The sequence below is a fragment of the Neofelis nebulosa genome, chromosome 4 (genome assembly GCF_028018385.1).
Source record: "Neofelis nebulosa isolate mNeoNeb1 chromosome 4, mNeoNeb1.pri, whole genome shotgun sequence".
NCBI classification, from domain to species: Eukaryota; Metazoa; Chordata; class Mammalia; order Carnivora; family Felidae; genus Neofelis; species Neofelis nebulosa.
The window spans coordinates 152,033,918-152,049,709 of NC_080785.1; the positions used below are offsets into that span (position 1 = coordinate 152,033,918).

The following is a 15,792-nucleotide window of genomic DNA, read 5'->3' on the forward strand; positions in this document are numbered from 1 at the left end:
TGAGGCGGGCTCTGCATTGACAGGCAGCCTGATGTGGGGCTCGGACTCACGAACCACAAGATCATGACCTGAGCTGAAGTCGGTCACTCAACCAACTGAGCCACCCAGAACCCCAATTTTTCTTGTTTGTATTGTTTCTTTATGAAGTACCTATTTTTCTTTGCTCATTTGTTTGTTTTTTTGGCTTCTAAAAGCTTTGGACGTGTTAAGGTTGTTAATTACTTACCGTATGTGGCAAGTCTTTTCCGTGGTTTGTATTTGTCATTTAATTTTGTGTATTTTTTTGAGCTTTTAACAGTGCAAGCTTCATTCCAATTTTGTGTATTTTTTAATTAAGCTTTTTATTTTGAGATAATTATAGATGTATGTGCACTTGTAAAAAATAATGTAAAGGGAAAAATAATAATACAGAGAGATCACATGTACCCTTTATCCAGTTTTCCCATAAAGGTAACATCTTGTAAAACCCTAGAACAATATTACATCCAGAATATTGATATTGATATGGTAAAGATACAGGATATTTCCATCATTGCCATGGCCACATCCATTTTCCTTCTCCCACTCTAGTTCTTAACTGGCCCAGCAACCATGAGTCTATACTCCATTTCTATAATTTTATAATTTCAAGAATGTTATATAAATGGAATCATACTATAGTAAAGTTCCCAAGTAAACTTTTTGGATTGGCTTTAAAAAAATTTTTTTTGTAATTATGAATTCTTTTTTGGGGGAGGGGGAGGGACACACCAGGGGTGGGGTGGGGTGGGGCACAGACAGGATCTGAAGCAGGCTCTGCACTGACTGACAGCAACAAGTCCAACGTGGGACCTGAACTCACAAACTGAAATGATGACCTGGGCCAAAATCAGATGCTTAATTGACTGAGCCACCCAGGCGCCCCTGGATTGGCATTTTTAACTCAACATAATTTTCTGGAGATTCACCAGATTGTTGCATGTATGAATTATTCATTTCTCTTTAATAGTCCATGGTGTGTTTAACTTTTCATCCATTGGAGGACATCTGGGTTGTTTCCAGTTTGGGGCTATTATGAATAAAGATGGTATAAACATTTGTATTCAGAGGTTTTGCTGAGAAAATAAGTTTTCATTTCTCTGGGATAAATGCCCAGGAGTACAATTGTTGAGTCATATGGTAGTTGCATGTTTAGGGGTTTTTTTTTTTTTTTGTTTTGTTTTTAAAGAGAGAGAACAAACATGGGAGAGGGGCAAAGGAAGAGAGAGAGAGAGAGAGAGAGAGAGAGAGAGAGAGAGAGAGAGAGGGAGAGAGAGAGAATCTTAAGCAGGCTTCTCGTTCAGCACAGAGCCCAATGTGGGGCTCGATCACGCAATCCTGGGATCATGACCTGAGCCAAAATTAAGAGTCGGAAGCTCAACCACTGAACCGTCTGAGCCACCCAGGTGCCCCTTTACTGTTGAGTTTTTAGAGTCCTTTATTCTAGATACTAGTGGTTTAAACTAATAAGAACAAATACTATGCTTGATCTTAGCCAAAATGCCGAGAAGTGATAGATAGATAGATAGATAGATAGATAGATAGATAGATAGATAGATACTAGTGGTTTGACAGATACATGGTTTGCAAATATTTTCTCTCAGTTTATAGTTTGGCTTTTCATCCTCTTAACAGAGTATCTTGAGCAAACATTTTCTTTTTAATGTTTATTTTGTGCTCCCTCTCTGTGTGGGGAAGGGGCAGAGAGAGGGAGAGAGAGAGAATCCCAAGCAGGCTCAGAGCCTGATGCAAGGCTCGAACTCATGAACCATAAGATCATGACCTGAGTCAAAACCAAGAGTCAGATGCTCAACTGACTGAGCCATCCAGGAACCCCTTGAGCAAACATTTTTAATTTTAATAAAGTTGGGTTTGTTAATTTTTCTTTTATGGATTGGACTCTAGGTATTTGAGGCATTGGGTCTCTTTACCTAGCCTGAGATCCCAGATTTTCTTCTGTGCTTTTTTCTAAGTATTCTATTTTTTTTTTTTTTTTTTTTTTTTTTTTAGAAACAAAAGAGAGAGACAAAGCAGGAGAAGGGCAGGGTCAGAGAGGGAAGGAGACACAGAATCCAAAGCAGGCTTCAGGCTCTGAGCTATAAGCACAGAGCCTGATGCGAGGCTCGAACTCATGAACTGAGATCATGACCTGAGCCGAAGTCAGACGCTTAGCTGCCTGAGCTACCCAGGTGTCCCTAAGAATTCTATTTATCGTTTAACATTTTACATTTAAGTATGTGACCCCATTTTGAATGAATTTGTATATAATGTACAAAAATTTGCCTATGGCTGTCCAATTGCATCAGTGCCACTTGTTGAAAAGACTTATCTTACTTCACTGAATTGTTTACATTATGTTAAAAATCAACTCAGCATAGCAGCACCTGGGTGGGCTCATGCAGTTAAGCGTCTGACTCTTGGTTTCGGCTCAGGTCATGATCTCACGGTTCACGAGTTTGAGCCCTACATCAGGCTCTGTGCTGACAGTGTGGAGCCTTCTTGGAATCCTTTGTTTTCTCTCTCTCTGCCCTTCCCCTGCTCATGCTCTCCCTCTCTCTCTCAAATAAATAATAAACTTAAAAAAGAATCAACTGGGCATATTTGTGTGGATCTACTGCTTTGTTCTGTATTTCCTTCCATTGATCTATATGTCTATCCTTTTACTAATACTACACAGTCTTGATTAATATAGGCATGTACTAAGTCTTGAAATTGAGTAGACTGATCCCTCCCACTTTATTCTTAAAAAAAAAACCAACCTTATTCTAGTTATTCTAATTGCTTTGTATTTCCATATAAACTTTAGGGTAATATAGAAAATTGAGAAAAATTTTGCTGAGATATATGTTAAATCTATAGGTCAATTTGGATGAAATTGATACTGTTTTGAGTCTTCCAATCCATGGACATGGTATGTCTCTCCATTTATTTAGAACTTTAATTTCTTTCATCAGTACCGTGTACTTTTAAGCATCTAAATCCTGTACATGTTTCTTTAAATTTATATTTAAGTCTTCTCTCTTTTTTTGACTTTCAAAAATGGCATTGTAGGGGTGCCTGGCTGGCTCAGTTGGTAGCGCATGTGACTCTTGATCTCAGGGTTGTGAGTTCAAGCCCAAGTGTTAGGTACAGAGATTAAAAATAAAATCTTTTTAAAAATGGCATTGGGAATGGTACTGTAAGTTTAATTTTGTTATCTACATGTTCTTAGCTAGCTCATAGAAACACAATTGATTTTTATATGTTAATCTTATGTCCTGTGACCTTCCTGAATCCCTTATTAGTTCTAGGATTATTTTTTTTATACAATCTGTGAGATTTTCTATGTAGAAAGTCATGCCATTTGCAAATAGAGACAGTTTTATTTCTTCATTTCTGATATGTTTAACTTTTATTTCCTTATTTCACTGGCTAGAACTTCCAGTACTATGTTGAATAAGAATGACGAGAATGGACATTTTTGCCTTCTTCCCAATCTTACAGGGAAGTATTCACTATTTCATTGTTAAATATGTTAGATATACGTTTTTTTGTAGATGTTCTTTATGAAGTTAAGGAAGTTACCTTCTTTTACCCTTTTTTCTGAGAATTTTATCATGAATGGATATTGACTTTTGTCAAATACTTTTTTTGTTTCTGCATGTATTGATGTGATCATGTGAGTTTTCTTTAACTTGTTAATATGGTAGATTACATCAATTAATTTTCAAATATTGAACCAACTTTGCATTGCTAGAATAAACCCACCAAGTTGACATGGTGTATAATTCTTTTTATATGTTGCTGAATTCTATTTGCTTATGTTTTGTTAAAGATTTTTGCATGTACAATCATGAAAGATATAGGTCTGTCATATTTTTTTTTCCCTGTATTGTTTTATCCGGTTTTGATACTAGGATAATACTAATTTCATGAAATGAATTGGGAAGTGCTCCCTTTTCTGTTTTCTAAGAGAGATTGTAGAATTGGTGTTAATTCTTTAAACCTTTGTTAGGATTTTATAATGAATTATGGATTTGGGAGAGAAGAGTTTTAAAATTATGAATTCAATTTTCTTAATAGTTACAAGCCTATTCAAATTAATTATTTCATGTTGGGCAAATTGTGGTAGTTTATGTTTTTGTTTTCTCATCTATGTTGTTTTAAATTGTGTGTAGGGGCGCCTGGGTGGCGCAGTCGGTTAAGCGTCCGACTTCACCCAGGTCACGATCTCGCGGTCCGTGAGTTCCAGCCCCGCGTCAGGCTCTGGGCTGATGGCTCAGAGCCTGGAGCCTGTTTCCGATTCTGTGTCTCCCTCTCTCTCTGCCCCTCCCCCGTTCATGCTCTGTCTCTCTCTGTCCCAAAAAATAAAATAAACGTTGAAAAAAAAATTAAAAAAATAAATAAATAAATAAATTGTGTGTAGTGTTGTTTGTAGTATTCCCTTATTATCCTTTTGATGTCTACAGGGTCTGTGGTGGTATCTTCTGTTTTATTCCTGATATTAGTAATTTGTGACTTCTCTCTCTTTTTTGTCAGCCTCACTAGAGGTTTGTTAATTTTTTTGATCCTTTCAAGAAAATAGTTTTTTGTTGTACTGATTTCCTCTATTTTTCTGTTTTCAATTTCATTGGTTTCTGCTTGTATCTTTATTATTTACTTCCTTTTGCTTGTTGTAGGTTTAATTTGCTTTTCTTTGTTTTTGTTTTTGTTTTACAAATGTTTATTTTTGAAAGAGAGAGCATGAGCAGGGGAGGGGCAGAGAAAGAACAGGGGGACCGAGGATGTGAAGCAGGCTCTGTGCTGACAGTGGAGAGCCCAATGCAGGGCTTGAACTCACAAACTGTGAGATCATGACCTGAGCCACAATTGGAACACTTAGCTGACTGAGCCATCCAGGTGCCCCTTAGGGAGGTTTTTGAGGTGAGAGCTTATTAGATTGTTGATTTGAGCCTTTTCCTCCTTTCTAATGTATGCAGTCAGTGCTATAGGCTTTCATTTCAGCAGCACTTTAGCTATGTCTTACAAACTTATTTATATATATAAGTTTATTTATTTAAGTAATCTCTATATCCAACATGGGACTCAAACCCACAACCCTGACTGAGATCAGCACTCACGTGCTTTTCTGGCTGAGACAGCCAGGCATCCCAAAGTAAGATATATTTTAGTTGCCAGTCAGTTCAGTGTGTTTTCTAATTTCCTTTGAGACTTCCTTTTTGAATTATTATTATTTCCTAATGGTTATTTATTTTTGAGAGAGACAGAGACAGAGTGTGAGCTGGGGAGGGGCAGAGAGAGAGGGAGACACAGAATCTGAAGCAGGCTCCAGGCTCCAAGCTGTCAGCACAGAGCCCGACACAGGGCTCAAACCCACAAACTTCGAGATCATGACCTGAGCTCAAGTCAGACGCTTAACCCACGGAGCCACCCAGGCGCCCCCTTTTTGAATTGTTTAGAAGAGTGTTGTTTGGTTTACAGTGTTGGAGATTATTGATTTCTAGTTTTTAGTCCATTGTGATCAGAGAACGTATTCTGTATTATATAAAACCTTTAGGGGTACCTGTGTGGCTCAGTCGGTTAAGCATCTGACTCTTGATTTTGGCTCAGGTCATAATCTCACAGTTTGTGAATTTGCGCCCCATGCTGGGCACTGACAGCATGGAGCCTGCTTGGGATTCTCTCTCTCTTTGCCTCTCTTTCTCTCTCAAAATAAATGAGTAAATAAACGCAAACAAAAATTTTAAATCTTTTAAATTTCTTGAGGTTTGTTTTATGCCCATGGTCTGTCTTGGCTTATGTCCATGGGCACTTGAAAGAATGTGTAATCTGTTGTCATTTGGTGGAGTGTTCTATAAATGTCAATTAGATCCTCTTGGTTGATAGTATTGAGTTCTTCTTTATCCTTGGTGATTTTCAGTCTTTTTGTTCTACCAATTTGTCGATAGAGGGAGTTGAAATCTCCAACTGTAATTGTGGGTTTGTTTGTTTCTCCTTTCAATTCTATCAGTTTTGCTATACATAGTTTGAGGTTTTTTTTTGTTTGGTACATACACATTTTGAATTGCTGTGTCTTCTTGGTAGATTGGCCTTTTTATCTCTATCCCATAATTTTGCTTACTGTGTTCTTCCTTCCTTCCCTGATGTTTCAGAGTTCCTTCTTTCATTGTTTCTTTTCTGTGTAGAGAACTTCCCATTCTTTTGGGGGCAGCTATTCTTTTGGGGTAGGTCATCTTTTGTTGACATTCTCTCAGTTTTCCTTCATCTAAGAATGCCTGATTTCCCCTTTATTCCTGAAGGATATTTTTGCTAGACATTGGATTCTGGGTTGACAATTCTTTTCTTTCAGTACCTGAAAGATACTGTGCCATTTGTTTCTATCATCCTGGTTTCTGCTGTCATTCAAATTGTTTAGCTAAAGTGTCATTTTCCTCTGGCTGCTCTTAAGATTTTTTTTTCTCTGTCATTAGATTTCAGAAGTTAATTTGTAATGTGTCATTGCATGGATTTATTTGGGTTTATTCTGTTTAGTATTTGCTTAGCTTGTTGAATCTATATGTTTATGTTTTGCCACATTGGGAACATTTTGGGAACTTCTTAGTAGTTATTTCTTCGAGTACATTTTCAGTCCCATCCTATTTTCTACTCTCCTTCTGGGACCCTGAGGCCACAAATATTAGATTGTTTTATTATAGTCACACAGATCCTTGAGTTCCGTTCAGTCTGTTACAGTCTGTTTTATTTCTGTTGTTCAGATTGGGTTTGCCATTGTTTTATCTTCCAGTTCACTGATTTTTTTCTCTCTTCTGTTCTGCTCTGGAGCGAGCCATCCATTGAACTTTTTATTTCAGTTGTGTTTTTCTTTTCTTTTTCAGTTGTTTTATTTATTTATTTGTTTGTTTGTTTATTTATTTATTTTCTTCTTATTTTTAAGGAGGCACCATGCCCAGCTTGGAGCCCAATGGGGGCCCTGAACTCACAACCCTGAGATCAAGACCTGAGCTGAGATCAACAGTTGGATTCCTGGGGTGCTTGGGTGGCTCAGTTGGTTGAGTGTGTGACTCTTGATTTTGGCTCGGGTCATGATCTCATGGTTTTGTGGGTTTGAGCCTCGCATCAGGCTCTGCACTGACTATGCAGAGCCTGCTCAGGATTCTCCCTCTCCCTCTGCCCCTCCACCACTCGTGCTGTCTCTGTCTGTCTCAAAATAAATAAACTAAAAAAAAAACAAAAAGAGTTGGACTCCTAACCAACTGAGCCACCCAGGTACCCCTCTATTTTTCAATTATACAGTTTCCATTTAGTTCTTCTTTATATCTTCTATTTCTGTGCTGTGGCTTTCTATATTTTCATCTGTTTCAAGCATATTTATAATTACTTACTGAAGGATTTTTTTTTTCCCCATGGCTGCTTTAAAATCTTTGGCAGATAGGGGTGCCTGAGTGGCTCAGTGGGTTAAGCATCCAACTTCGGCTCAGGTCACCATCTCACAGTTTGTGAGTTTGAGCCCCACGTCAGGCTCTGGGCTGACAGCTCAGAGCCTGGAGCCTGCTTCAGATTCTATATCTCCCTCTCTCTCTGCCCCTCCCCTGCTCGCACTCTGTCTCTCACATTGTCTCAAAAATAAATAAACATCAGGGCGCCTGGGTGGCTCAGTCGGTTGGGCGTCTGACTTCGGCTCAGGTCATGATCTTGCGGTCCGTGAGTTCGAGCCCCGCATCGGGCTCTGGGCTGACAGCTCAGAGCCTGGAGCCTGTTTCGGATTCTGTGTCTCCCTCTCTCTCTGACCCTCCCCTGCTCATGCTCTGTCTCTCTCTGTCTCAAAAATAAATAAATGTTAAAAATAAATAAATAAATAAACATTAAAAAATTAAAAAAAAATAAAAATAAAATAAAATCTTTGGCAGATTAAAAAAAACAAAAACAAACAAAACAAATCTTTCTTTGTCAGATAATAATAATGGCTCTGTTACCTTGGTATTGTCATCTGTTATTTGTCTTTTTCCTTTCAGTTTGAGATCTACCAGGTTTGGGGCATGATGAATGATTTTCATTTGGGACCTGGATATTTATATATTACGTTGCAACTGTGGATCTTATTTAAACTTTATCTTTTAGCTGGCTTTCTCTGACTTTTTATCAGGAAAGGGAAAGATGCTGCTCTGTTACTACCAGGTGGGGGTAGAAGTCTAGGTTCCCCACTCAGCCTCTGTTGGCATCGCAGGGTGGGGCACTTCTTTTTACTGCTGGGTGGGTATGGGAGTTCCAACATCTCCACTGACCCCGTAGAAGGGCCCTGTTACTGGCTGGCAGGGATGAAAGTCCTAGTTCCCTACTTGGCCTTCTCTGACTCCACCCTGACAGCATGTTGTTACAGCTCTACAAGGGTGGAAGTCTAAGCTCCCCACTTGGTCTTTGATGGTGTGGATGGGAGTGAGTCCCATATTTTGTTTTTTGTTTTCTATGGTGAATGGCTGGGAGTAAAGTGTTTATTGCCTAAAAAATTTTTGTCTTTCTAGGCTATCCCTTTCCTGGTCCTTTGTATAGAGAACACAGGCTTTTCTTGAGGCTTTTTTTTTTTTTTTTTTTTTTTGGTTTATGTTTGTTTGGGTTCCTGGATTGCCAGTTTCCTCAGCTTCAAGTCGGAGATATATCAAAAAGAAAATCCAAAGAATTCACCACCATGTCATTACTCAAGTTCGAAGATCCCTAGCCAGTCTTCCTTTTTCTTCAAACTCTCAGACTCTTCTCATGTTTGTTTTAAAAATAATGTCTAGGGGCGCCTGGGTGGCTCAGTCGGTTAAGCGTCCGACTTTGGCTCAGGTAATGATCTTGTGGTTCATGGGTTCGAGTCCCTCGTCAGGCTCTGTGCTGACAGCTTAGAGCCTAGAACCTGCTTTATGGATTCTGTGTCTCCCTGTCACTCTGCCCGTCCCCTACTCGTACTCTGTCTCTCTGTCTCTCTGTCTCTCAAAAATAAATAAAAAACATGAAAAAAGATTTTTAAATAACGTCTAGGATTTTTGGCAGCTCTTTCTGCACATGGGTTCTGTCCCCATGCTTTAATTAAACCACCTTTTCTGCACTGAAAAAATAAACAAAATAAAAATAATGTCTAGGGTTTTTTGTTGTTGTTGCACTGTAGCAGGAAGAATAGGGAAAAGTACTTCCTAGAAACAAAGTCTGTATATTGATTTTAACTAAGGAAATATTTATTTTCAGTAACCGTGTTCATCAGTCTTTGCCATCACGGCTTCTTCCTTTTCCAATGTGCCTGAGGTCCTTTTCTGCTCCTAGATGAGACAGTCTCTATCTGTATTCTTCTCTTGCACTCCTCTGCCTGCAGGGTGACTACTTTATACCTCTCCTCTCTTCTCAAATCTCCACTCTCTCAGCACATAACTTGGCTTTCTATTTCACTGAGAAAACTGAAACTATCAGAAGAAGACTTCACCAGATGCCCTCCACCACCTCCATCCACCTTTTGGCACCTGTTACTACATCCACGGCTGCTCAACTTGTTTCCACCGATGGTGGCCCATGCCTTTGCTTGATCCTGTCTCCTCTTACCCATCCATAGACCTCACTTCAACAGTTCTTCTTTCTTTTCCTTCAACATTAATTTTTGCACTCCACTAGATTGTTCTCAGCAGTAAGAGTATAAACATGCTTGTATTTTCACCTTGAAAATACAAAGTTCTATTTCCCACATCAATTTCTGTGCTTCATGTCTTTGCTCCCCCTTATGTCAAAACTCTTTGAGAAGTTTTTGGGTTTTTTTGTTTGTATTTTTTACTCATTATCTCTAGCTCCTTTTCCCTAATTGTTAAACCCACTTTAGTCTGGCTTTTACCTCACAACTCCAACAAAATAGTTTTGTCAAGGTCACCAGTGAGCTTTGCACTAAATCCAGTGTTCAGTTCTTGGACCTCGTCTTTCTTGATCCATCATTAGAATTTGACTCAGCTGATTCCCTCCTCTTATTAAAGAGCTATCTTCACTTGGCTTCTTTTCCGATTTTCCTCTGACCTACTTGGCTGGTCTTCTTGGTCTCCTTTGTTGATTCATCATCATCTTTTTTTTTTTTTTAATGTTTATTTATTTTTGAGACAGAGAGAGACAGAGCATGAATGGGGGAGGGGCAGAGAGAGAGGGAGACACAGAATAGGAAGCAGGCTCCAGGCTCTGAGCTATCAGCCCAGAGCCCGACGCGGGGCTCGAACTCACGGACCGCGAGATCGTGACCTGAGCTGAAGACAGACGCTCAACCGACTGAGCCACCCAGGAGCCCCGATTCATCATCATCTTGATCTTTTAATGTTCATGCTCCACAGAGCTTATTCTTATTACATACATTTCCTTGATGATTTCTTCTTTTCTCATGATTTTTCAACACCATATATATGCTGATGATTCTTTGGTTTGTATTTCCAACTCAGCCTTTTCCTCAACTCCAGACTAGTTTATCCAACATTTCCATTTGGACACTAATAGGCACCTTAGAGTCACTGTGTGCAAAAACGAACTCCTGGTCTTTCCCAATAACTGCTCCACCTACAACCTTCTGCAACTCAGTTGTGGCAACACCATCCTTCTAGTTGTTCAGCTCTAAAGCCCAGGAGTCATGCTAGGTTCCTCTCCTTCTCACTGTATATATCCCATCTGTTGAATAGTTCAAGTTTGCTTTCAACAGATGCCAAGTCTATCCCTTCTCATCCCTCCATTTGCAGTCACATTGCCCCAGGTCACCTTCATCACTAAACAGAAGATTCTGATAGTAATATGTCAATTCCATACTGATCCTCTTTGGCCTCCCAGGTCACTGTGAGTCAGCTCCAGTGTCCTCTGGTCAAATGGGTCTCCTTGCTATTCCTCAGACATTCCGAGCCTACATGTGCCCAGATCATTTGGGGAAGTTGTATTTTAAAAAGCCATTGATACTTGATTGACATTGTTTTAAATTTATTATTTTTAGAAAAATTGATCTTTCCAATAAACCAGAAATTATGACTTTTTATTCATTTCTTCTTTTTTGTCTCCCAGAGATATTTTAGAGTTTTATTTATGCAAATCCTATTACTGCTTGATATACATATATTTTATTGCTATTTTGTTATTTTTAGAAAAATTTTTAATGTTTATTTATTTTTGAGAGAGAGACACAACATAAGTGGGGCAGGGGCAGAGAGAGGGGGAGACACAAAATCCAAAGCAGGCTCCAGGCTCCGAGCTGTCAGCACAGAGCCTGACGCGGGGCTTGAACTCACGAGCCGTGAGATCATGACCTGAGCCGAAGTTGGACGCTCAACCGACTGAGCCACCCAGGTGCCCCTAAGGGAGGGAGAATCTTAAGCAGGTGTCACATTCAGCACAGAACCTCATGTGGGGCTTGATCCCATGACCCTGGGATCATGACCTGAGCCGAAATCAAGAGTTCAGCGCTCAACCGACTGAGTCACCCTGGTGCCCCTTTATTGCTATTTTGAATGGAATTATTTTCCATTATTTTCAACTTGTTATTGCTGGTGTGTAAGAAAATTATTAGACTTGGGATATGTGTCGGTTGAGTGTCTGACTTTGGCACAGGTCTTGATCTCATGGTTCTTGAGTTCAAGCCCTGCATCAGGCTCAGGCTTGCTATTGTCAGTGTGGAGCCTGCTTTGGATCCTCTGTCCCCCTCTCTCTCTGCCCCTCCCCTGTTCGTGCACACTCATAGGCACACGTTCTCTCTCCCTCTCTTCCTCTCAAAAGTAAATAAACATTAAAAAAAAAAAGTTATTGGACTTCTATGTTTATTTTGTAAGTGTTTCTCCTTGGGACTGTTAAAGCCGAACTCTCCAGCTTTAATTATTCTTTGGTTGATGCCTCTGTGTGTTGATTCCCTTTGACTCTGTACTTCCTATGGATCTTGCATGAGGATCTTTCTCTCGGATCTTTTCTGGGATTACCCCAGCCTGCCTTTCTCATGCTCTTGACTCTTAGGCTCTGGCCCCTGGGATGGGGGCCTCTCCTTGGCCTTCCCCTGGCTCTGCATAGGACTTCTATCCCAGGACTTAGAACTCTGAATGCCATTTCCTGTTCACCTTTCCTTAACCAGGCTTCCTGATCAGTGAGGGCTTGGAATGGGTTTGGTATTCAGTGGATATTTGTTGAAGGAATAAATGAATGACTGAAGTATTTGTCTCCTTTCTAGACCTTCCAACTAGCTTTATTGGGAATGCTCTTGGATTTGAGGGTTCCTCCACTTATTTTCCAATTCTTCTGTTGATTTTTTTTTCTTGTCAGTATATGCATACTTTGTGATATTTTTATTTAGCTTTATTTCCTAGTGACTTCCACCAATATTCTATTTTCCAAATAACCGTCAGTTTGACAGTGAAGTGTTTCTTGGTCTAATGCCTAATGACCACATCCACACTCACCTTGTAATCTTCTGTAACATGCTGAGTCTATTGACTTCGATGTTGCTGCCGCTGACTTTGATGACTTTTCCCTCCCTTTCAGATTCAGGCTTCTTCAGGGGAAACCAAATACACTGGGGCTTTGGACTGTGCAAAGAAGCTGTATCAGGAGTCTGGGATCCGAGGCATTTACAAAGGGACAGTGCTCACCCTCATGCGAGGTAACCTTTTAGGTTCTCCACCTGAGGTCACCTTGGTTTGGGGCTCATCTGAGGTGCATTTGCCACAGAGGGTCTTACCTGGGTCCCCAGATTAGCTTTGGCACCATGCAAACCACACTTATGGCTGAGAAGGCTGGCATGGTGTGCCCTGGTTTTAGGCAGTCTCACCCCAGCCAGCATGGACACAAATGAGGATGGGGACAGGGGGAAACAACATCCTTCTGGCAGGCTGGCCCTCAAGGATGTATTAAGACAGTGGCAGTTACAGGGGACTGGAAAGTAGGTAGAAATTGTGGCTGGAGGGATGAGTGGGAGGAAAGAATGACTTAAGGACACTGGGGCTCACCATGGTTTTGAGAGGCATGTTCTGCTGGGGTGGCAGTAGGAAAGACAGACACAGCCTCATCCTTGTCCTAACATGGTAGCTTGGAGGAAGGCCAGAGACTAGCAGTGCCTGTAACTTGGAGTGGGCATGTCAGTGGGGACTACTCAGAAGAGGCTTTGAAGATGAAATGTTGTCATGCATGTTTGTGCTCACTCACACTAGTGCTTGCCCCAAAGTGGCATCTAATTACTGCACAGGAGTTAATGCAGATAAGAAGTGCTGCTGAGGACCTTCCCAGGGAGCCTTGAAGGGGCCAGTGCCAAGCTTGACTCTTTTAAATTCAAGAAATCTGTGAGGATTTTATATCATTTAATTCACCTCTTTCTTGCTGCTAACAGATGTTCCAGCCAGTGGGATGTATTTCATGACATATGAGTGGCTGAAAAATATCTTCACTCCAGAGGGAAAGAGGTAAGGAGAATAGAAGAACTTAGAAGCCACTTTGCTCAGTCATGGGTTGGTTGCCCTTTACTGTGAATGGGTCTGATGGCAGAGTGGGGCTTGCTCCTGGTTCCATATCCACTTAACTCTCCTTGCTGCTGAGACCCATCTAATACCGCTAACTCTGTACCTCACCTACTGGAGCAAGTATATAAAACAAGTTCATGAAACTTCCTCCAAGGAGTGGCAGCTGCCATGTCACAGGAGCCCTGGCCTTGGACCTCCTCCCTCTGGCCAGTTTCTCCCTCTCTCTAACTGCCCCATCTGCCATAGGAGGGATGGTCTAGACACCACTCTCATAGCCTTTGTCTGACTGTGGTTGGTATTCTGCGGTTGGTATTCTGCAGTGTCAGTGAGCTCAGCGTGCCTCGGATCCTGGTGGCTGGGGGCATCGCTGGGATCTTCAACTGGGCTGTGGCAATCCCCCCGGACGTGCTCAAGTCCCGCTTCCAGACTGGTTAGTGGAGGGTAGTGGGGTAGATGAGGGTGGAGTGAGTCCCAGCACTGGCTGCCCCTGGGGTGCAGAGCTCTTAGGGCCCTGAAGATACTCACTCTCCACAGCAGCACCCAGCATCTGTCTGATCAACATTTTCCCTTGTAGTCATTTGTGTTCTAGGAACCCTAGACTCACTTCCTGTTGGCCAAAACACAAAATAAGTGAGGTAAGCAGTCAAATCAACTCTTCTGCCTTCACATGAACAGAGGATTATTTCATTCTTTATTCTTCTCCACTCCCTTAGCATCAGTAATCCAGTGTGTCTGTTTCTCCCAAAGTGAACAGTGTTGTCTGTGGACTTGTCCCAGATGACCTGTAAGGTGTCTTCTTCCTGATGCTGTGACCCTGCAGGAAGACTTGACTACAAAATTGTCCCCACGTGGGTCATCATGGTTAGGTCAGGAAGCTTCCTAAAGCCTTAACAGTTGGATTTCACCCACAGCACCTCCTGGAAAATATCCTAATGGTTTCAGAGATGTGCTGAGAGAGCTGATCCGGGATGAAGGAGTCACATCCTTGTATAAGGGATTCAATGCAGTGATGATCCGAGCCTTTCCAGCCAACGCGGTGAGTGGCAGACAGGGGCTGTACTTTCCCTTTGGAGCTTAGAGTAGGGTCCAAAGTCTAGGTGGGTTGACTTTTGCTTGCTCCTAGGATTAGATTGGGAGCTCAGTTTTCCCCAAATCCTACCCTCAGCCAGAGCCTCCTTATTTGCTTCCTTTCCTGAAGCTTCAGGAGGGTTTGTCTTTGGGATTCTCTGAGGGGAGGGGCTTTGATTTCCGACTTGGCCATCAGAAGTGGGCAGTTGTGAGACATGGATGTTCTTCCCCTCTCAGGAATGAGAAAGCACAGCTTGATTCCCTGACCTGGGGTAGGAATGAAGTTAGGGAGGGTCCTGATGAAGTTAGGGAGTAGTTCTGGTCCTGACAGGGTTAGCTGTGGTCTCTGTGATAGTCACAACGCCTGCTGGTTTTTCTCTTCCTTCCAACCCCTTCTCAGGCCTGTTTCCTTGGCTTTGAAGTTGCCATGAAGTTCCTTAACTGGGCCACTCCCAACTTGTGAGGCTGAAGGCTGCTCGAGGCTTCTGGATGATGGAAGCTATCACCGAGGAAGAAGCAGTGGGCAGGACTAGTCAGTCCTGAAGGGCAAAAGGAGGGGAATGGTGGGATCAGAGCTGTGTGCATGGACTTGTTGAGACCATTGCCTTAATGACATCCTCTACCTGGTATAACTTGGTCTGCCACTTTGAGACTTGAATTTACTCTTGTCAGTTTAAGGGATCTCAAGAGGATTTGGAGGTGGAGTAAGTAGCTTTCAGACCAGATACGACCTGTGGTCAGAGAGCTGTCTACTGGTTGACTACAGGCCCTATTATACCCAAAATACTCCTCGAGAAAGAGGGAATCTCAGCGTCTCACTGGAGGCACTATGCATGTTTTCAACCAGCTGACCAGGAGCTGGGGTGTTCTTCAATCCCTACCAAGGAACACACACCAGATTTCCAGGGTATCATATAATCCTGGCCTGCACGTGAGGATGTGGACTTGAGGCCCACATCTCTCTGTCCAAGTGGACTGAACAAATGTGCCTAGGGGCAGATAGCCTGTTAACAGTTTGATTTTTTTTTTTTTTAATGCATTCAGGTAATCATAACTTTAAGTAGCCCAATTTCCCAGGAGTAGATGGAGAGCTTTCCCTCCTACAGAGTGAGGAGGGTTTGGAATCAACAGTCCGAGCCCTGCTGAGATAAATGACAAAACCTAGGGTGTAGAAAAGGCCATTTTTGCACACTCTTTTCTCATGAGAGCGTCCTCTTTTAACAGGAAACAATAAATATTGTTTCTAATTTTT

General features: G+C 41.6%; 1 protein-coding gene and 1 pseudogene across 1 annotated transcript in view; one reads left to right on the top strand and one right to left on the bottom strand.

The window, feature by feature from the left end:
• Positions 1-15,792, top strand: part of SLC25A20 (solute carrier family 25 member 20) — a 29,419-nt gene extending 13,627 nt beyond the window's left edge. The window contains exons 5-9 of the mRNA XM_058727018.1: positions 12,502-12,619; positions 13,343-13,415; positions 13,793-13,902; positions 14,384-14,508; positions 14,941-15,792. Of these exons, the coding sequence (XP_058583001.1) occupies positions 12,502-12,619; positions 13,343-13,415; positions 13,793-13,902; positions 14,384-14,508; positions 14,941-15,003 (489 nt within the window). The 3' untranslated portion in view covers positions 15,004-15,792. The remainder of the gene's footprint in view (positions 1-12,501; positions 12,620-13,342; positions 13,416-13,792; positions 13,903-14,383; positions 14,509-14,940) is intronic.
• Positions 1,438-1,533, bottom strand: LOC131511275 (U2 spliceosomal RNA; annotated as a pseudogene).